Source organism: Tachypleus tridentatus, chromosome 2, assembly GCF_004210375.1.
Source record: "Tachypleus tridentatus isolate NWPU-2018 chromosome 2, ASM421037v1, whole genome shotgun sequence".
Taxonomy (NCBI): domain Eukaryota; kingdom Metazoa; phylum Arthropoda; class Merostomata; order Xiphosura; family Limulidae; genus Tachypleus; species Tachypleus tridentatus.
Window position 1 is genome coordinate 151,135,035 of NC_134826.1, and position 24,202 is coordinate 151,159,236.

Sequence of the window (24,202 nt, forward strand, 5' to 3'; positions counted from 1 at the left end):
GACACAAGTTAAGGTCAGATCCCGACCTAGAAAGTCCCAACAACAGAGAAACCACGTATGTAAAGCTGGGGCAAACAACAACAAATGATACAACAAGAAAAAAGAAAGGAGAGGATGTCCCACAAAATCCTTCAGTATTTCAGTGGAAAGCCTCAAAGGAAAGATAGACAAGATAAGACAGAGTGGGAAAATTTTGGAATGGATCATACTTATGACACATTCAGGGGCTACACCCCAAACATGGAAAATGAACCCTCATAACTGCTAATCCAGAAAAGGCAGTCTGCACAATGACATGGAAAAGAAATTTGATCCAAAGTTCATGGGGGTCAAGGCATATTAATTCTGTCACTTACTTGTGAAGCACATTGGTCAACATGTATCCAAACATCTCATGAGAGGAAAACCAAATAGGAAAGGGAAGGGTGTTCATGTAGTAAGGAAGGACATGGTTCACAGGAAATAGAGAAAAGGGATAAAACATCACATATCTGAGAAACAACATATGAAAAGACTGTATTAAGACTAACCAACTTCTCAGACAGGGAATGGAAAAGCATTTCAAAATGAGTAGGTGGAAATACGTGATCCAAGTCTTTGTCTGCCTGAACAGGCTCATCTTGCTCAGGAAGACGTGAGGTGAGATCTGAAGACAGAGGATAATTTATGTAATGTTTAATCTCCCAACAAATAGTTCCAGATAAATTCTCTTCTGGGTTGCCCACACAAGAGGCCTGACTTGTCACAGATTTGATCCATGAAGTGGCAATATGGACTACAGAATTCTTAATGAGGAAGAATCAACCAATAATCAAAAGTATAAACAACAATGCAACTGTAATAAAGTGGGATTAAATTGAAGTTAAGAAAAAACTGTTTTAATATTAATTAGAAGTGAAAGTATATGAACATCACTCTGTGAGTACACTAAAGACGAATATGAAACTTTAAAGAAACAAAATGGAACAGTCTCAACACATTGTTCTGCTCTAAAGTATTTAAAAATTATTTATCATATCACAAAACAAAATATTTTATTTGAAAATAACTTTAACAAAGGTGGTCTTTACTTTACGTCCATACGATTCCGACAAATTAAAAAATATACACAAACAGAATATTAAACACAGATTCACCACACATTTACATTATTTATCTATAGTTGTACCACTTTTCTTTATAGGTAATTTATTTTTGATGAAGAAAGAATTTGAAAAAATAACTTTTATTATTGAAACATATTTTATAATATTCTAAAACAATATATCAAATATTTTAAAAACAAAAGAAAATATATTCAAGTTCTTCTAAGAAACTTCAAAAATAGCAGGAAATCACAGTTTTAGCCATATCATAGTCTTAATTTCTTGGTAGTAACTAGAAAGACTAAAATTAAAATACTTTGACCACAACAGCAGATAGACAATCCTCTGACCCATGCTGATACAGCAGTAAGTCTACAGATTTACAATGCTGAAATCAAGGGTTTGATTCCTCTCGGTGGACTCAGCAGATAGTCTGATGAGGTTTGCTATAAGAAAACACCTACACAATCCTTCCTTTACATTTCTAGTATATCATCACACATTTGCCAGAGAGATTAAAGCACCGATATCAGTCAAGGATCTATGCTATTAGTGGAAAGTTTATATGGTCAATGATTTGACTTTTACGAACATTAATGGTAGTCAGAGAAGCAAAGTTAGTCAAGGTTGCAGAGCAAATTTCACAAATGACCTTCTAAGTAAAGAAAGTGCAAAATAATGCAACCAGATTATTATAACTTGGATCACACATTTAATATAAAATTGTACCCTCCTATAGGGTGGTACACTCTCAAATTTTCATTAAGGCACAACTCTGTAGCAAGTAGAACAGCATTTGTAGGATTTTACGATGTGTTTATAAGCACGTTGACCGCACATCATTTCTTTACAAAAATCACTGAAAAGGTTATGTAAAGATTTTAAAGTCTATAGTATTTTGATGAAAGAAGAGAAAGTCAGAATCTTAAACGTTAAGTAAACTTATCTTATAAATCGATTGAGGAAAGTTTTTTTATTTCTCTAATTTTTTTTCTTAAGAAATAAGATTTGGGGACACAAGTTTAAGTTTTCAAAAACACAGACTAATGTCCAATGAGGATAGTTTTGTGTTTCTTACAAGATGACATGGTTATTGATTTATATGTTGTTGGCATTAGAGAAAGCCATAACCTAACGAGATTTTAACATATTAACAGTTGGAAAACGTGGCATCTTCAGTGACAAGTAGTGATGAGTTTTACTACAATATCATTGTGTTTTTGATGTGAAAATAAGATAACAATAAATCTACTAAAACATCTAATCTCCAATTATTTATTTACGATGTACATGTGCCTTATCAGCACATATAAACAACTGTTAAATTCACATGTACATCAAGAGCAGTAAATATGTTATTAAGGGAATTAATGATTTCTTAGAAAACAAGTAATGGGATAAATGTTTTTCTCATACGTCATACTATGTTACATTAATATTTTGATGTAAATTTATTAAATAAATGCTGATACACAAATATATTTCAATCTAAAGGAAATAACAATCTTCACAGCTCCAATTCTAATAAATTTCAATAAGAAGACTTCCTTTAACCATACGAATCCTGCTGTTAAAGTTTTGCATCTCAGATTAAGCAACATCAAAATTTGGGGTTATTTTTCTCATTTACTTATCAAACCCAATGTTTTGTATTTCAACTTAAATTACTAATGCACAATTGAAAAATAACTGATACAATAAAAAGAATAAATTTATACTAACCTTTAAAATACCAATGAATGGAGGAGCTGCCGAAGTCAAATTAAAAACAAAAAAGATGTCGAGATATTTCCCTTCCCCATACTTTAAAATACCAGAATCTCCAGTTGACAGTTCATCAGCAAGGAGTTTAAAACGAGATATATTTCCATAGTTGTCAGGGCTGTATGTAAGTTTCCATTTCTTAAAATAAATACAATCCAAACCTGCTAAAATAGAAAACAAATTTAATAAGTACATATTTTATACAATCAAATTTACAGAATTTGTATGTTATTAAATAAAACACATCATAAAATAAAAGATTTGTAAACAATGTTTCTGATTCAAGCTTCAATAAATATTTCCAGATCTAGGAGCCAGATCCGACATATAGAAGTTATGGAATATCTTTTGAGTCAATAGTGTGGCTATGATACGAGAAAAACAGTTGTACACTAAAAACAAAAGAGTCCACCATTAAACTTTATTTAAAATACAGTAAAATTAAACTTCAATATGTGTAACTGTTAAAATACTATTGTTAAATAACTATAACTTACATAGATTCTTGCAATGAATAAAAGTAAATTAAAATAATCACTGTGACATCGATAGGTTAATTAGATTGTTTCAGAATATATTTAATCTTGTCATGATCACCACACTGCACAACAATTAACAAAGGTCTAACCTAACTTCATTACTGTTTGTTCTGGGAAATGAGGGCTATATTTAATTACTTTTACATCAACAAGTACGTACTAACAATTACATGATATCAACAACCACTTGATAATATTGCCTGAATTACCTGCCTTGGTTCCCATGTGACACTAAGTATGTACATGGATTCATTGAATCGAGAGAAAAAAAGGAATACAAAATGGCACAACATATAACTAATTTTGTGCCAAACAGAACTCAAATCTGGAACAGTTCTATTTAGTCTTATGTACAAAATAATGGAATAACATACTAGGTGTCCTGATAAAATATTTAGTTGACATCTGATGAGCTATTCTTTTGTTTGTAATTTATATACCCAGTATACAAATCATAGGATTAAGAAGGGACTTAAGCTTCTAAATTAAACATATACTGCTTTCTTTCACTTGAACTTCATAATAAATTTGTTTATATGTTTTCAATAGTATTTGGAACATTAATTTTACTTCACCTACATTAGTTTCCCAAAATTAAAGGATACAAATCACTCATTCATATTTTAACTGATCAGTACAAGAGTCACACTGTCTCAATCCTTAGAGTAGAGAAAATATTTTAATTACTTCCTCATAAATATTGTTACTAGAGTGAATTCATCAAAACTGCAAACCAAAACATGTTATTTGATGTTTTGTTTTCCAATTTCAAGTTCATATCATAAAATTCATTTAAAAAGCCACATAAAGAAACACTTAAAGAATTTAAAAGATAAAATTATCTACATGAATTTATCAGAATGTAAACTTTCAAGTAAATGGTTCTTGAAAACTCAGTTTCTATGTTTGACTTTATTTATGTAGAAAACACTTTTTTAAAGATTGTAACATTATTTTTTTGGCGTTATGAAATTATTAAGTCCTATAAAACCCATTGTCTGTTTTGGTTAGCAAGGGAATGAATTTGTTTCCAAACACTTTAGGTGGCAGAATTAATAATTTATTTTATCATCAACTTAACAATCAGCATACAAACAAAAATTCTGAAATTGTTATAAAACACCGTTGTTTGATCCATAGTGATATTTTAACTTTTCCTTGCAATATTTAAAAGACTCTCCAACATTTTTCACCAATGAGAGATTTCATTAAGTGAAAACTTGTATTACAAAACTTGAATTTTCTAATAATAACAGTTTCAAGAAAGAAAATACTTCCTTATAACCTTTGACAAAAAACAATGAATACAGAACTTTTGTAACCTGACAAATATATTAGCCATAATAAAACCAAGCAAAGAAAATATGTCAGTAAATCTTCATCAGTAAGAACATATGAATTAAATAATAGCAAAATAGCCATAAACTAAACAAGGATCCAATATTTAGATGAAAAACAAAACTACAAAGACAAAATTACATCTGAAAAGGTGTTTATAAAAAATTAGATTAGCTGATTCTAATATTTCAATAAAGTATCGTTCACTTAAAGTTCACAAAATGAAATGATCAGTTGCTATGTTGAAATATTAAACTTCTAATAATAAAATGACAAGTTTCTTACATCTTCGAGAAGTCATACATGTTGTAATTACTATTAAAGTAAATATTTTGATTTCAGTTCTGTACAGAATGTTAAATTTAATATTTATGTGTCTAGCCAGTTTTGATTTGAAGTGTCTCTGCACTAAAATCTATACCGTCTTATTTCTTCTCTTTCAATACGGAACATGGGTTAAACGAACAGGTTTACTTCACAATAACAAAATACTAAACAAACTCTCCTCACTTAAACAGTTTTACATCTGACAAACAAGTTTTAAAATTATATCTATAATGAAATCCACAGGTCGAATCTCTTAACATTGAGTACGAATTTCAAACACAAAGATGAAAACAGCAGGATGTCATCAGATGTGCTACTTCTGTAAAGTAAAACAGTAGTACAGTGTTTGGCATCACTACGAGAATCAGAGCAGACACAAATGGCATCTTATGGCATAGAAAACGTGATTAGTAGTTTGAAAATACTATGTTTATGGATGAACATATTCATTCACTACAGACTATAGACACAGGGTTAAAATTGAAAGTGTGCCTGTTAAAAGATTCAACAATCACACAATTTTGTTATAATGTTTTGATCAAGTCAGCCGCAGGGAAGTTCTAGAGTCCTTATTCTTGCTGCAATGATAGGTGGCAGCACAAGTTTTGAAATAAAGGGTATGACATATTTTTATATTTAATAATTAAATAAGATGAATTGATTGTCCTCATAATTTCAAAGTGAATAACATTCCTTTTCCTCCTACAAGTGTTTTATAGTTAAACACTACAAAGGTGTTGGATTTGCAATATTCCTACATTAAAATCAATACTGCTCTTATATAAATTAAATGATTCAATAAATTTTTATTTATGATGTATACATCTTCACAGATGTATTCGTGAAGATTGGTTCAGTTTCACAACTTACAACCTGGACGTCTTGAACATTTACTCTCATCAGTATCTGGTAGATAATACAGTTTCAAATCAGTATCTAAGTCAACTAAGTTGTTCACATATGCTATATCCAATAGAGTGAAAGGCGGGATATCATCTCCATCAATTACTTTCACAAAGATGCTAGAGGAGGCTGACCTTGTGTCCTTTTTGACCAGTAAAGTGAAGTTATAGCTATAAAAATAATGTGGAATTTTATTACTGACATGTCAATAAAACAATACAAAATTATACAAACATCTTTGACTTATTTAAGTTCTTAAATACCATGATACTTTAAACTGTTTAAACATTAAATAAATAACTTGTTTGTAAACAATTCCAACAAATACATTATTTATTACAAATAAATTGATTACATATGTAAATCACCATCTGTTTATTTGACTGGAAAGAAAATGCTAGGTTAGTTCTACTCTAATATACAGAATAATCTTCTAACCCACTGTTACAACAGTGAAAAAAATATATAGATCATAAACAACATTCACTTAATCTACTTCTGAATACTAAATTTCTAAAGCACTTTGTACAATGATTAATTTTTTAAAAAAATCATTATAGATTCACGATCTTTTTCTGCCTTGATGATGAAACTTTAGAAAGACCACATCAGTGTTCAAAACATCACACATTTTAAAAATATCTTCCTTACTGTAAAAACTGTAATACAGAAGTAAACTCAAAATGAAAACACCAATTTTGTATACATTTTATAAAGATTTTACCCACTGGTGTTTCTTTAATTCCCAAGGTTTAGTTTATATACTTTTAAGGAATTGGGTTTTTGTCGAACCTGTCTGTAGTTTCATAACAAGGTTATTTCACAGATGAAAAATTCTTTCAGCAACTGATTTCTTGAAGAATTATCACCTATAATTTAGATTTATCATTTGTGTCTTGTTCAATGTCTAAGATTTCGAAAATGTCATTTTTCTTTCTTATTTTTGGTAATTATTCCATGTTGCCACAATGGAATCTATCCTAAAAGCACTGAATACTAGAGGCACAATTGTATCTTTAATTCTCAGTAAAATATGTTAAACATTAATGAGATGAATCATTCAGTGTTCCTGAACAGTTCATTAAAGCATCTTTATAGAATAATAAACTTACAAGCATATTGTAAACAATACTTAATCCTGAAGTATTGAACAATTAGAGGGCATACACTAACAAACAATTTGTATTTAGTTAACATTCACTTTAATTAACCAATACCTTGTCTTTCTGGTTAAAATTGTTCAATGACAAAAACAGTAACTAAAACATGATATATGAGAGAGAACAAACCTTTTATATTCAACATGAAGAGTATAAGAATTAATTTATCACATATTTAACAAATATGTAAGAGAATAGAAATCTCAGACAAAACATAATGGTATTTTGACTCTCCAGTCATTAAATTAAACGTGGCTTGGCATGGCCTGGTGGATTAAGGTGTTCGACTCGTAATTTAAGAGTCGCAGGTTCGAATCCCCATCTCACCAAACATATTTGTCTTTTCAGCCGTGTGGGCATTATAGTGTGATGGTCAATCCCACTATTCGTTGGTAAAAGAGTAGCCCAAAAGTTGGCAGTGGGTGGTGATGAATAGGTGCCTTACATTACTAAATTAGGGACAGCACGCACAGATAGCCCTCATGTAGTTTTGCACAAAATTGAAAAAAAAATTAAATTTTCTTGTTCAACTTCATTAATCATAACCACTCTTTCCATTTTTACTTTCATTTCTTTTATTCGGTTTTCCACATTGATTATTTAATTTTCCACTACATAGGAGTCTGAGGGTTGTCCTTTTCTTACAGTAACTAAAGTAATATCCTAACTAAACACAAACATAACAGTGAACGTATTTTAAGTGTTTAGAGTCTTTTGATGTAAAACTGCTGTTTTCAGTTTCAGACGTAGTTCCTTTCTTTTTTACAAATACAACATATCTTAGATGTACACAACCTCCTCTTGGATAAGTAGTTGGTGTGTTTGGAAATTTGCACAAAGCTACAAAAGGGCTACGAGAATTCTTTTGGATAATATAAAATGTATATCCCAACTTAGGTAACCTAAATATTTTGAATATTTACACATGCCACCCACAATCTTTTAACGTTATTATTTGCCCAACACTTCATGTTGGCTTTTCTCTCAGCACAACTTACAAGCATAACTTCATACCAAGTTGAAAAACCTTTGCATAAAAACCTGCTTCTTGTCTTACCTTTGATGCACATGTTCTTTAACCTAACTTGATATTAATTAAAGTATCATGCTGTACTGCACAGATGCCTCTAAACAATCGTCGCATGACTGATAAGCTAGTGGTAGTACAACTGTCAGTTCTATGTTAGTACCCTAAAGAGGATTGAATTTATAAACTTGTATACTTTTTAACTAGATAATTACATCACAGTTTGTTAGACAACACCTACATACACATCTTAATTACCTCACAGTTTGTTAGACAACACCTACATACACATCTTAATTACATCACAGTTTGTTAGACAACACCTACATACACATCTTAATTACGTCACAGTTTGTTGGACAACACCTACATACACATCTTAATTACGTCACAGTTTGTTGGACAACACCTACATACACATCTTAATTACATCACAGTTGGTTATACAACACCTACATACACATCTTAATTACATCACAGTTTGTTAGACAACACCTACATACACATCTTAATTACATCACAGTTTGTTAGACAACACCTACATACACATCTTAATTACGTCACAGTTTGACAACACCTACATACACATCTTAATTTCACAGTTTGTTGGACAACACCTACATACACATCTTAATTACGTCACAGTTTGTTGGACAACACCTACATACACATCTTAATTACGTCACAGTTTGTTGGACAACACCTACATACACATCTTCATTACATCACAGTTTGTTGGACAACACCTACATACACATCTTCATTACATCACAGTTTGTTGGACAACACCTACATACACATCTTCATTACGTCACAGTTTGTTGGACAACACCTACATACACATCTTCATTACGTCACAGTTTGTTGGACAACACCTACATACACATCTTCATTACATCACAGTTTGTTAGACAACACCTACATACACATCTTCATTACATCACAGTTTGTTAGACAACACCTACATACACATCTTCATTACATCACAGTTTGTTATGCAACATATACATACTGTTAAGGCTTAACATTGATGAATCAATAAAGAGACGCCACTCTTGCGGGTCATGGTCACAACCCAAAGCATGTGGCACGGGTCTCATTGCTGAAGGCAGATTAGGGTATTCAATTGACTTATTGTTTTTGGCAGAGAAACCAGACACATCAGTAAAACAGAAGTAACAGTTCGTCACATGGTCTTTCTGTTCTCACCATATCATCGGGACAGCAAACTGCATTGTCTTTCAAGTGCCTCTGAGCCAAGCTCTCAGACAAACAGCACATGTTGCACAACAAATGTTAGGTGCCCATTCCTGCTCTTGATCACCAATTTTTACAGCCGAAGTACAGATGATATACTTTCTTCACAAGAGCAGTCATTGAGCGTATCTGACGAACAAGCGTATACTCGCCACAAATATAGCAGAATGTATCACGGCTGTTACGACATTGACGAGTCATATTGACCGACACCAATCGTCCTGTAAAACATCTAACTTACTTGTTACAGTGCTACTGAGGCAATGCTATATTCTGAAACAATACGTACACACAATATGGTCTATATTAATCCAATGAGCAGCATCTGTGTATGCAAACCACCTTTATAGCCTGCTGAGACAGTGTCAAGCTGGTTCTGGCCTGGCCGGGCTGCATATTTCCACAGAACAGCTTCCAACCTGGCCTGATTTTATGCCTGGACATGCCCAGACAGCACAAAACTCTTACAGAAGCGAAAATATGTGGACACAAATATAAGAAAAAACATGACAAAACTGAAGATTTCGGTGAAACTGTACGTGATGGACAACTTTGGATGTGATTTTCGTGATCAGCAGCCAAAATCTATAAGGAACACCCAACAGTGTTCAAGAAACAAAAACTTTGTTCTGCAGAGTAATCAAATAACGATAAATTTTCCTTTTCTGTTCTAAACTGTTGGGACACTATTTTAAACATTTTGGTTTTTCTCAGTAGCAATATTATTTGTCAATTTACATTTACACTTTGCAGGTAATATTTAACTTTAAAACCATAACCAAATATACTTTAAGTTACTGAAGGTGTTTTAGTTTAAATATTACTGATCTAAAACTGTTTATTCTCTTTCTATGATCCACCACATCTCAATTCACCCTCGCAAGTTGTTTTGAACATTTGAAGTCCTTCTGCTTTTCATAATTCTTCTAATTCATCTTTAGTAAATATTAATTTATATAATTAAATGATATAATTTATAAAAATAACAGTGAAAAGTAAAAACCTAAATGAAAATAAATTTTCAACACTAAGGTAATTTGTATTAACAGATAATTAACTTTAGTTGAATGCACAACCATATCATTACATTGTGATTTGTGAAGAAAACATTCTATGGATGCCATTATCATCAACTTATCTAGGACAGAAGATAAATATCAAAATAACACAGATTATGATAAAGATTCTGTTTGACTGGAATTACAGATGTAACAGACTGGTAAATATTACTTAATATAAATAACTTGTAGTGTCATGCTGAGGAGACTATTCATACACTATTTTACTTGCCTTGATACGAGCTTATACATTTAACATTGTTCTCAATACCTACAAAGCACAAAAACAACAAATATTAGAATGATGTGTTTACAAATATGTAGTGATAACCAACAGAATACTACATTGACTATATTACTGAAAAACGACATGAACTAAACCATAAGTAGTACAGGAGTGTAGAAACAGATCTTATTAGAAATTCAAGAAAGAAACAAATACTTTCTTCCTTTAATGTTCCCCAGTGGCACAGCGTTATAGAATAACCCAATGTGTAGCTTTGTGCTTAATTACAAAAAACAAACATATATCAAGAAGCAGATATTGCATTAGTGGTCTCCAATAAAATTCTTCAGTGCATATCTTAGTATGGCAATGACATTTAGTTAAAATTATGAAAACAACTTTATGTTCACACAAACCTTCTATATTTATATTTCAAACATATTGTGTATTATACACAGCAAATAGCTCAGAAGAAGTGAATTTACCAAAATATCTGCTTTTCATCACAAACCTTCCACCCATCTCGGTAGTCTGTACATACCTAAGCTAGCGTTTTTTATTTTGTTTTACAATTTTTCAAAGTAAATTAATATTGGTAGAGGAAGAAATGCAATCTTAACAATGTGGTTACATCAGTTTCATTTTTGCATGTTATAATTGTCTTTTTGATAAGTTATTTAATGATATAAAAATTATTTATTGCAGTAATACAATCAGTGAAAAAAGTAGGGTAAGTTTCATTGACAGTTGATTGAGAAAAAAACACCCCAGTTATACTTGTTTATTTGTTTGTTTGTTTTGAATTTTGCGAAAAAGTGCATGAGAGCCACCTGCACAAGTCATCCCTAATTTACTAGTGTGAGGCTAGAGGGCTACTTGGACTACTCTTTTACCAATAAATACTGGGATTGACCATCACATTACAATGTCCCCACGACTGAAAGGGTGAGCATGTTCAGTGTGATGGGGCTTCGAACCATAGCCCTCAGATTACGAGTCGAGCTCTCAAACCACCTGGTCATACCCTAGTTGTACTAGTAAGTACTTTAGTTTTTGTGTTTCATGTGTATCCATTATTTATTTTTATAAAAGTAATTAAAATGTAAAAAATTAAAACATTTCTGGTTAAATAAAGTAAAATAAATAATAGTGTTAAAACTAATAATCTTATGTTGTTTTTTGTCAATTTCGCGCAAAGCTACTCAAGGGCTATCTGCGCTAGCTGTCCCTAATAATACCAGAGGGAAGGCAGCTCGTCATTACTACCCACCACCAACTCTTCGGCTACTCTGTTATCAACGAAGAGTGGGATTGACTGTCACATTAACGCCCCCATGGTTGAAAGGGCGAATATGTTTGATGCAACCGTGATTCGAACCCGCAACATTCAGGTTACGAGTCGAACGCCTTAACCCACCTGGCCAATAATTTTTATGAGAGCTCACCAATAATTCACTTGTTATGTAATTGGATACAATAAAGAGAGTTGCAAAGTCGTCTTGTGAACTGTAATCATATGGCATGAATACTAAAAAAATATAGTTCAAAAGGCTATAAAACAGTAAAATGTAAGCAATGAGATGTCTGCCTTTACTAGGTCTGAGCTGTCTCGTATAAACAACTGTGATTTTTAGTTACAATCTACAGTCATTCCATAAAGTAAAATGTGGAAGTAAAAAATTATATCCTAATTTTCCAAGGTTATGGTGGTTACGAGGCCGGTCAAAATCAACCAACTTAATAATAGTCAGAGTAAAGAATATAAAAAATAAAATGCAAATGTTTAATCTAGAAAAAAAATCATATTTATTTCGGGGGTTTCATTGTTATACACACGCTATTTAAAATTTTTCAGACGAAGAAAAGTATTTTTAATCTTATCATAAAGATTGCTTTGAACTTGGAACAATCAACACTCTGACACTGTATAATTAAGAAAAATAATTTTAGAAAAATATTTAATTAAAATTTCTCTTTTTTGACTGAGGTGTAGTAAGAAAAACTTTTAAAGTTTATTGAAAGCTTGCCAACTGTTCAGAGTTATAGTTTATTCACGAGAATGTATAACTGGAAAGTACTATTATACGTTGCCTGCTGAGATAGGGTCAAAGGTAAGAGTTGATTACCATATTACATTAAAATTCTTAGGTCCAATATTAGTAATATATCTTATTATAAACAACAGTAACAGAATAGACTCTACTGTTGTGCAGGAAGCCAACTGCAATTTACAGACATCAAAATGTCAAATGCTGTTGTTCACATACTAATTAGTCCTTTTTTGTTTAATGAGAAAAATGTTTAATATCAAACAGTCCAAGAACTGCTGCAGACATATACAATTTAAATCTATCACCAACGTGGAAGTCGCCAGATCATGACTAACTCCTCCATCCATCATATGCAACGTCTAATGACTAATCATTCTTTACAAATATGAACATAGTGCCACCAAATGTCTCTGGAGTGAGTATTTTTGTATCGAACTTCTTAAGGCTTTTCCATATGCACTGACTTTAGGAAATTATATCCATGAGCCCATCATGATTTCAGATCGATGCACATTTAATAACGTAGTTTGGCTTGTTTCTTTTGAAGTTAAGCACAAAGCAACACAATGAGCTATCCGTGCTCTGTCTACCACAGCTACCAAAATCTGTTATCTAAAATGGTAAGTTTAGAGACATACCACCATGCCACTAAGAACCTGTAGCTTTGCATATTTCTCTAAAAACATCTTCCTGTTTCCCACTATAGCAAAAATTTTGTGTCCAGAGCATGATTTTTCAAATTGCACGATAAACGGCGAGAAATGATGGTATATCCCGAGAAATTGTAGTAGCAGTGAAAACTCACATGATAAAATGCAAGTTACAGATGATTTGTCCCATACTTAGGACTAAGTATGTTCAGGAAACTTGTTTAATCCTGATTTGTTTGATAATATGTAATATTACAGTGATACTTATGATACTCGACTTATGAAAGTCGAATAAATTGTAAAAACCTTAAGTTAGTCTACACATCTCGTACTGCTTGATTTTTTACAGAAATAAAAGTAATTGTTCATGTCTTTCAAAAACCAAAAAGTCAGTTTTATGATTATGTTTTCATTTTAAAATATTATAAAAACAAAAGCTTAATTTTACTCATAAATACAGTTTCACATTCTCTTTAAAGATTGAAAACATTTATGGTATGTACTGTAGAAGTCCTTGATGTATTCTTTCCATATTGTTATTAGTGCTCAATAAGAGTACCCAAAACATAGAACGAAACAAAACACTACCAGGAAAATAACTACATTATATAATTTAAAGAGAACTGTTAACCAAATGATGTTCTTGAGGACCCAGGGCCACACCGGTGTGATGGTATAAGGTGGGACCAAGTTCCACACTGGTGTAATGGTATCAGATGGGACCTGTTGATACATGTTTACTCATTGAGAGCACATGTACAAAAAAAATATAAAGTGTGACACAACAATACTTCCTGTTCCTGTGATGAATGTTTTCCTACAGGTGGCAGCACTTATCTCAATATTCTTAACACTCCCACTTAATTTTAAGTTTTACACAAACTCACAATTACTGTCAATCTGTTATTATAATAATCACTTTATCTGGTTCATTTATCCATTGGTGCAAGTCCAACATTATCTCTGAACCTTTCAAATGCATTTCCAGTATTTCCATATTTAACTTTGAACACCCACTTACAAACTATAGGTTTTCTTCCAGCTGGTAATTCAACCAGATCCCAGGTGTCATTTTCCTGTAAAGAGTCAAATTCCAGATCTGTGGCTGACTTCCACTCCTTGTCACTTGACATTGCTTCACTCAATGTGCTTGGCTCTAACACACTGCATAAGTTTGCAGTGTGACACACTGATTCATTTGCTGCTGCTATATCAGCATACTCATCATATCCACAGCAGATTGGGGGTTTCCTGTTTCTTACTGGTCGTTCAGCTTTATCTTTAGCTTTAACTTCTGTTTCTTGGTCCACTATCTGTTCACTTCATAAGATATACTCATTTGTCACAGACTCTTGTCCAAATTCTGTTTCATTAAAGGTAGCATCTTGCCGTATGAAAATCTTCCTGTATTTTTCATCATACAGTCGATATTCCTTGGTGCAGTTATCATATCCAATGAAACGTACCTTCATAGACTTCATGTCTAATTTCTGTCTTGACGCATCTGTCACGTGCATATGCAAGACATCCGAACACTTTACTGTGTTCTACATCTGGTTTCTTCCCATACCATCTCTCATATGGTGTACTACCATCTTTTATTGCCGATGTTGATACTCTGTTACCCACATACGCTGCAGTAGCTACAGCTTCCGCCCAGTACATTCTTGGTAACTTGGCATGTGACAGCATGCTTCTTGCTAATTGCACAAGAGTTCTGTTACTTTCACTCAGCAACACCATTTTGTTCTGGACAATATGCTACTGATATCTCATGATGAATGCCCTTTGACTTCAAATATTGCTGGAACTCATTTGACGTATATTCTCCACCATTATCTGTGCGCAGGGTTTTGATGCGCTCTGCAGATTCATTTGAGTACAACTTCTCAAATTCCTTGAATTTCTCAAAGACTTCTGACTTATGTTTCAAGAAATACCTTCTGCAGCATCTTGAGTAATCATCAATAAATGTAAGAAAGTACTTGTTACCTCCAATAGATGGAGATTGCATAGGACCACAGACATCACTGTGTACCAGTTGTAGTCTTCTCTTTGATCTGATTTCTCCCACTGACTTAAATGGCTTCCTGTGTATTTTACATTCAGTGCATCCCTCACAGAAACTGGCTTCATCAGACTTTTGGAATTTGATTCCACTTACATTTCCACTCCTGACAAGCTTCCGTGTCTGTGAAACACTGACATGCCATAGTCATTGATGCCATATATCTAAGCCATTCATGCTGCTGTTTGAGGCTACTGAAACATTCTCAATAACACTGGTCTTACAGTTCAGTTTGTATAGACCATCATTCTTTCTTGTACCCATGCCATGGAATTGTCCTGACTTACCTCAGATGTAACAGCGATTAACTCCAAACTGCACAATATTTCCAACAGCTCCTACTGAAAATAGATTGTTAGCTGATTTTGGTATATGAAGGACACTCTGCATTGTGACATGCTTTGAATTACTGGCTTTAAATATCATTACTAGTTTACAGTTTACAGCTCCAAGAGCTTCAACAGTTCTTCCACCACCAATCCTAACTTGCTAAGGTCTGCTAAACTTGTGATAATTTGATATGTTCCTCTGGTGTGTCGTATGCCTAGATGCACCAGAATCCACTAACCATTCCCCATTTCCTATTCCTTTATCCTGGTTTGTTACAAAAGCAACACCACTATTTCCATCAGTGTAATCTTCCAACACATTAATATCCACATTCTTAGCTTTGTGGACCATTTCCTTCAGTGTTGGACAATTGTGTTTTATTTGTCCCCTCTATGCAACACTTGTAACACTTGAAGCTGTTATCTCTTTTCCTTGTTTCTTGTGTTCCATGTGGTTTGAAGTTGCTACGAGTGGCTAATGCAGTTGATGATGTTTCATTCGATGTGGTCTTTTTCTTCTTTTGTTCTTCATTAATCAGTGCCTGTTGCACAAATTCTAATGAGATATCATCAGTTTTGGTTTCCAGGACTGTCACAATTGTATCATAGCTAGCTGGCACACTACTAAATAAAGTAACAATCTGAATCTCTTCTGCTATTTACACCCAAACTTCAGCAAGCTGATCTGTTAATTCCTTCATTTGTTTCAAATGTTCCTGGACAGTCATGCTTTCTTTCATCTCAAATTGAAAATACTTCATTTTCAGGAATAGTTTATTGGCTAGTGTGTTCCTATCAAAGTGAGTACACAGTACATTCCATGCTTCCTTAGGAGTTGTGCATGAGGTGACAAGATAGAGTTGTGCACCTTGAATATTCAGAACAATTGTTGAAAATATTCTTTCCTTTTTCCTGTTGTTATCTGCCCTTGTTTTACCATTGGCTGTCTTTGCCAATACCTCTGTTTCAGTCACATGGCCCCAAAGCCCTTTTCCTCTTAATAAATGTTCCATTTGAAATTTCCATGTGGCCCAATTATTTTCTCTCAACTTATCAATTGATATTTTATCTTCCATTGTCAAACTATTTTAACCACAACTGTAATATTCCTTTCTTCGATTTAGAATTATTTCTCCCTTTATATGACTTGAGAAAATACAGTGTCAATCAAAATTTTACTTACAGTTTATCTTGATATTTCACAATGGCTTCCAGACAAAGGAAACGAATCACCCAGTACTTGTGATAAAGTATCCATGTAAATCCTGTGCTATCAAACAAAACTTGTAAACTGTTCTACAGTAAACTTCAGTATCTCTTGATTACTTGAACTAACAATTTTAAAACAATTTCATATGTTTAAGCACTATTAGAGCATTCCTGGGCCCATAACCTGTTAATATATGTTTATTCAATGAGAGCACATGTACAAAAAAAATATAAAGTGTGACATCACAATACTTCCTGTTCCTGTGATGAATGTTTTCATACAGGTGGCAGCACTTATCTCAATATTCTTAACAGGACTCTGTTCCACACTGGTGTAATGGTATGAGGTGGGACCCTGTTCCATACTGGTGTAATGGTATAAGGTGGAGTTTTGTTCTAACAGTTTAAATGAACGTTCTACATATGACAAAAGGCAAGTCAAAGACAATAATAAAAATGACTAAACAGTGCATAGCACAGTACAATATAAATTAAAAAGATGAGGTGACAACAACATACCAGAGCCAGTAAAGCTAATCCAAGGAAGAAAATTTCAGAAAGTTCAGTGTGTATTTTTGTTGTTTTTGGTTTTTCACTTTAATTAATATTTTTCTCATTATGCTACTGGAAGTCGAGTATACTTCTTTACAATAAATTGTAACAATAAAAAAGATAAACATGATGAATGAATCAAATATAACAACCTACGAAAATGAGGAATTAAACTAAATCATGTATAAATTAGAACTTACCAGTTAAATATCACTACTACTGCTCACAATATTAAATTCATATCAGTAATTATTATTCTTACTTTGCAACTGGTAATAACACTGATATATATTCGCATTTTTACCAGTGTCAACACTAATACGTACGAGTATTTTTACCAGTGTCAACACTATTACGTACGAGTATTTTTACCAGTGTCAACACTAATACGTACGAGTATTTTCACCAGTGTCAACACTAATACGTACGAGTATTTTTACCAGTGTCAACACTAATACGTACGAGTATTTTCACCAGTGTCAACACTAATACGTACGAGTATTTTTACCAGTGTCAACACTAATACGTACGAGTATTTTCACCAGTGTCAACACTAATACGTACGAGTATTTTTACCAGTGTCAACACTAATACGTACGAGTAGTTTTTTACCAGTGTCAACACTAATACGTACGAGTATTTTTTACCAGTGTTAACACTAATACGCACGAGTATTTTTACCAGTGTTAACACTAATACGTACGAGTATTTTCACCAGTGTCAACACTAATACGTACGAGTATTTTCACCAGTGTCAACACTAATACGTACGAGTATTTTCACCAGTGTCAACACTAATACGTACGAGTATTTTTACCAGTGTCAACACTAATACGTACGTCAACACTAAAGTATTTTACCAGTGTCAACACTAATACGTACGAGTATTTTCACCAGTGTCAACACTAATACGTACGAGTATTTTCACCAGTGTCAACACTAATACGTACGAGTATTTTCACCAGTGTCAACACTAATACGTACGAGTATTTTCACCAGTGTCAACACTAATACGTACGAGTATTTTTACCAGTGTCAACACTAATACGTACGAGTATTTTTACCAGTGTCAACACTAATACGTACGAGTATTTTTACCAGTGTCAACACTAATACGTACGAGTATTTTTACCAGTGTTAACACTAATACGTACGAGTATTTTTACCAGTGTTAACACTAATACGTACGAGTATTTTTACCAGTGTTAACACTAATACGTACGAGTATTTTTACCAGTGTTTAACGAGTATTTTTACCAGTGTTAACACTAATATGAGTATTTTTACCAGTGTTAACACTAATACATGAGTATTTTTACCAGTGTTAACACTAATACATGAGTATTTTTACCAGTGTTAACACTAATACATATGAGTATTTTTACCAGTGTTAACACTAATATATGAGTATTTTTACCAGTGTTAACACTAATACATGAGTATTTTTACCAGTGTTAACACTAATACATATGAGTATTTTTACCAGTGTTAACACTAATACATATGAGTATTTTTACCAGTAATAACTGTAACATATATAAGTATTTTTTGCGACTGTCTAATGCAATGTTTGATGCAAAGGCAATTTCGTTCAGTATTTCAAGTCACAGTAAAATAATTTCAATAAAAACCATACCAAACACGTAAATAAATTTATACACCTAAATTCATTACATTTTCACAATGAAACAAGAGGTCAAAACCTCAATATTAAATATATCACTGTCCTTACCTATAATATTAACATAACACTAACAGACACCTTGAAACGACATTAAAAACTACTTGTAGCAGTACTTCAGCACTGGACAAGCTAAAAATTACAAAATGTATATTAAATTATTTATTGGAATGAAGTACGAAGCTAGTCATGAAGTGGAAACACAGAACATTACTTCTGTTTCTTGGTGAAGAATGGAACCTAGGAAACTGAATCTACACAAGAAGACTGAACTTGTGTCGTAAACAGTGTCTTATTTATATAGTGTATTACATTATACTTTTGTTAGTTTGACGACAGTTTGTGGGAAGAATGGATTTTGTTTACATTGTTATAGTTAACAGTACAAACTGTTAATTACATTATACACCATGAGTGAGTGCAAAGCTATGTAGGAATATTATACAACTTCTCCCAACTACTTCTCTATTGTTTTGTAAGGTTGAACCTAACTCCCTTTTGACTTTTAGTTCAAATTGTTGTTTGTATTTTGTATGTCTAGTTAATACTGACGTACTGGTTAGTTTCAAATGTTATTTCAAGATGTCTCTTATGTTTTGATTGTTTATTTTAGAACAAAGCCTCGTTGAGTTATCTTCTGTGTCCACTGGGGAAATCACAATTTGGAATTTCGCACTGTAGTCTTAAAGTCTACCACTATACCAATGGGGGAAAATGGCATGTTGGTTGTGTGAAATGTATGTGTTGGATAGTGTAATATTTAATACTAAAGTTTAAGTGTTTTTGACTTCACAAAAACGTGGTTCAACTCGAGCACATACAGTCATGTGAAAAAGTTAGGACACCCTATGAAAGCCTGTGTATTTGTGTAACATATTTGGATATATAGATATTTGATCTCAATTTCAACAATACTGATAGATTATAGGAATGTAACTAAACAATTAAAACTGAAGAAAAGACTTTTCAAGATCTTCTGTAAATGTAATTCTACAAAAATGTATATTCTAACTGAGGAACAAGTTAGGACACCCTACCCCTTAATAGCTAGTGTTACCCCCTTTGGCTGAAATAACTGCAGTGAAACGCTTCTTGTAACCATCTCCCAGTCTCTGACATCGAGCTGAAGAAAGTTTGCCCCACTCCTCAATGCAAAATTCTTTCAGTTGTTAGATGTTAGAAGGGTTTCTTGCATGTACAGCCTGTTTCAAGTCACACGACAGCATCTTATTGGGATTAAGGCCTGGACTTTGATTCGGCAATTTCAGGACTCTCCATTTCTAAGTTTTCTGCCAGTCCTTGGTGGGTTTACTGGCATGTTTTGTGTCGCAGGGTCCAGTTCTGCTTCAGCTTTAATTTTTGTACAGATGGTCTCACATGATCCTCAATCACCCTTTGATACACAACAGAATTCATGGTGGATTCTATGATTTTGAGCTGTCCAGGTCCTACTGCAGCAAAGCAGCCCCAAACCATGACACTTCCACCTCCATGCTTCACAGTTGGTATAAGGTTCTTTTCCTGGAATGCTGTATTTAGTTTACGCCAAACATGTCGTCTGTTCTGGTGTCCAAATAATTCAATTTTGGACTCATCTATCCAAAGAACATTATTCCAGAAGTCCTAGTCTTTGTGTACATTCTCTCTGGCAAACTTCAGTCTGGCCTTGATGTTTCTCTTAGAGAGCAAAGGTTACCTCCTTGCACACCTCCCATGCAAGTTAAACTTGTGCAGTTTCTTACTGACTGTAGAGACATGCACTTTCACATCAACAGTAGCCAGAGCCTGCTGTAGGTCCCATGATAACATGTTAGGGTGTTTGGAAACCTCTTTTAGCATCTTGCGGCCTGCTCTCAGGGTGAACTTACTTGGATGACCAGACCTGGGCATGTTGGCAGTTGTTTTGAAAGCCCTCCACTTGTCGACTATTTTCCATACAGTGGAATGGCTGATTTAAAAATCTTTTGCGATCTTTTTAAATCCGTTACCAGACTCATAAGCTGCTACAATTTTCTTTCTGAAGGCCTCCGATAGCTCTTTTGCTCTCGCCATGGTGCTCACTCTCACTTCAACAGTCAGGAGCACACAAAACTATGTGTCTTACGTTTAAAGAGGGAAAGCCTCATTCAAAGTGCTGAGCAACGATCTTCTAATCATGTGCACCTGGTATGATACACCTGTGTGTGAATTGAGCCATTTTAAGTGGGAATAAATGTGGGTGTCCTAACTTTTTCCTCAGTTAGAATATGCATTTTTGTAGAATTACATTTACAGAAGATCTTTTCTTGAGGTTTAATTGTTTTTTTTATATTCCTATAATCTCTCAGTGTTGTTAAAATTGAGATTAAATATCTATATATCCAAATATGTTACGTAAATGCACAGGCTTTTTTTGTGTCCAAATAATTTTGGCCATTAACAATAACATGTCGTATGTTAGGACATAGGGTGCCCTAACTTTTTCACATGACTAAGTATATATATACACACATGTGTATTATGGATGTTTTTTGTTGAATTTAATTTCGTATTTACTCAAATTACCTTCGCAAGTGGTCATCACAAAAACTGATTAAAACAAGGGTAGGGTTAGTATACTTATCAACTCTACCAGCAAAGCTAAGACTTTAGCACCTATAAGTGCGATATCCAATTCTGAGAATGAAATTTGACGTACGAAAAAATTCAACGGCACTTCACTTGTTTTTAACCAGTGTTTGATCTTTAAATTACAAGAATGCACAAAAAAGGTACATATAAATCATAAAAAACTTACTTTTGCAGTTGGGGTAACCCATCCTTGATACAGAGTTCTCGGGAAAAAACATCATCTCCAATAACTTGTTCCAGTCTTAATATGCCACCATCTTCTTGAGTGATGTAACATGGTAACCCATTATCAAGAAAACACATCCACTGATAGAACATAGTTGTATTTTCTTTACTGGGATCATCAAAATATGACCCATTCAAACAAAATGGCTGTTTATAACCAATTGTCAGAAATTTAATTCTCGTACTCGTCACCAGTTGTATTTCTTTGGTTCTAATAACAATGGATGATCGGCCCATCAAAATTTGTTTCCTTTCATCAAAAACTAGAATAACAAATGAAGGTAAACATAATATTAGCATTAAAACTTTCGTTTACTTCTCTTTATGTTATCATATTCCAGTCAAAGTTTCTACCTTCCTGTCCACTAAACAACATACACTGTTCAGACAGTCAGTTTTTATATTTATTGTTGGTCCTAAGAATGACAACAACAAAAACTCTTTACAAACAACCACATGCTATAAAATGACTCGTTACTTCCTATATAGATGATTCATTCATCTCGACTTCTACAAATACTATTTTTGACATACATCCTGCTATCCTTCCTATAAACCTCTTTCATCTTTGTTTATTATTCTTGATATAAGTGTTTAAAAATAATCACCCTCAAGGTAATGGTTTAAATATCAGTTTGGAATATCTATGAAAGTTTAAAATATGAGGAAATAATAAGCATTATATAAACATTTTTTGTATATCATCTCATTACAAAGATCAGAAAAAAAACTTATTTCTGTTGGTTCTTCTGTATTTTCATTCACAACCCCTAAAGCACCTTCAACTTAAACAAATCCTAATTTTCTCTTTAGAAACACGAATTTTTATGCTCATGTAACAGTTTAGTGATGGATCTAACCTATAAAGCAACTTTATACAAGACTGAAGTTATGTAGTGTATACAAAATTATTTATACAGTATATTATATAGTAATGTAAGAACAAAGTGGACTTGAGTAACAGCTTGGTGATAATCTAACCTATTAAACAGATGTTACACAAGTCCACACAGTTCTTACATTACTATATAAATTATACAGTATATACTACATAACTTCAGGCTTATGTAGCATCTGTTTTATAGGTTACATTATCACTAAGCTGTTACACAAGACCACATAATAATATTGTATTCATTTCGGTTAGTACCTGTGCCAACATATGTCACATTGAAAGCTGTTATCTAAACTGAATCTCACAAAGATATTAATTGTGTGATTGTTCATGGTTTTGTCGCAAACATTTTCGTGTTTACTTAATGTGTACACCTTTTTATGTGGATCAGATTGCACGATCTTTATTGCAAAAAAAATGATATAGTTTCAAAATGTGTTGAAAATTTGTATTGCAATTTTAAACCTATAGAAACTAAAAAATGATAGTTTTACTTCTTTGTACAAGTCAATTAAATATACAAGTTGATAACGTAACCAGGTTGATCTACATCACACTCTGGTGGTTTGGTTGTAAACTATTTTCATATTCATTATGTCAACGGGTCCCTTGTTGCTCCTTCATGGAACTACTACGTCATTTCTAGCAAGGCGTCCTGTGATGCCACTTTATAGATGCAATCGCCCTCTACTGCCTAGTATGCAACATGTATGTAATGCTCAGTGACATCTTTCAGACACAAGGTTACTGGGATAACCACTGATATTAATAATAATAAACATCAATGTAAATATATATAAAAATAATTACTGAAGAAAACTGAATATTTTACACTTCAACAATTAGTTAATACACAAAATATGACATTACCTGCAACATCTAATTCGTAAAATTTGTTTCCCTTCATATCGTATCTCAGTATTCTCAAAAATCGTGAACTAATGGTTGGCAGAGAGAAGTCGCTGCTGTTCACATGCCAGTAAAACTGAAAGTAATATATATCTCTTGTAAGAAAGTGTGATAGATAAAAAGGTAAGATACTATTAACCAGATAAACCGAATAAGAACAGCCACAATTGATTTAACATTGGCTACATCATTTTTCAATAAAGTTTTTAACAACGTACAGTTGCATATCAACTTTTAGTATTAACATACCAAATAAGTTGTGGCAAAGAGAATAATTATGAATCATAATTCTAAAAATGCAATCAATAAAATCCAGTTACAAGAACAAAAGGAAACAGA

General features: G+C 33.0%; 1 protein-coding gene across 18 annotated transcripts in view; it reads right to left on the bottom strand.

The window, feature by feature from the left end:
* LOC143245365 (uncharacterized) overlaps window positions 1-24,202 on the bottom strand; it is a 161,196-nt gene that overhangs the window by 89,091 nt on the left and 47,903 nt on the right. For 16 of the 18 annotated variants that reach the window (XR_013025604.1, XR_013025607.1, XR_013025605.1 and 13 more), the window contains 4 exons: window positions 23,825-23,939; window positions 22,001-22,322; window positions 5,924-6,126; window positions 2,808-3,013 (listed from right to left, as the gene is read on the bottom strand). Coding sequence is in view for 13 of the 18 variants with exons in the window: in XM_076491617.1 (XP_076347732.1) it covers window positions 2,808-3,013; window positions 5,924-6,126; window positions 22,001-22,322; window positions 23,825-23,939 (846 nt within the window). In the remaining 5 variants the exon portion in view is untranslated. The remainder of the gene's footprint in view (window positions 1-2,807; window positions 3,014-5,923; window positions 6,127-22,000; window positions 22,323-23,824; window positions 23,940-24,202) is intronic. The other 2 variants (XM_076491613.1, XM_076491624.1) reach the window with 1 other exon arrangement.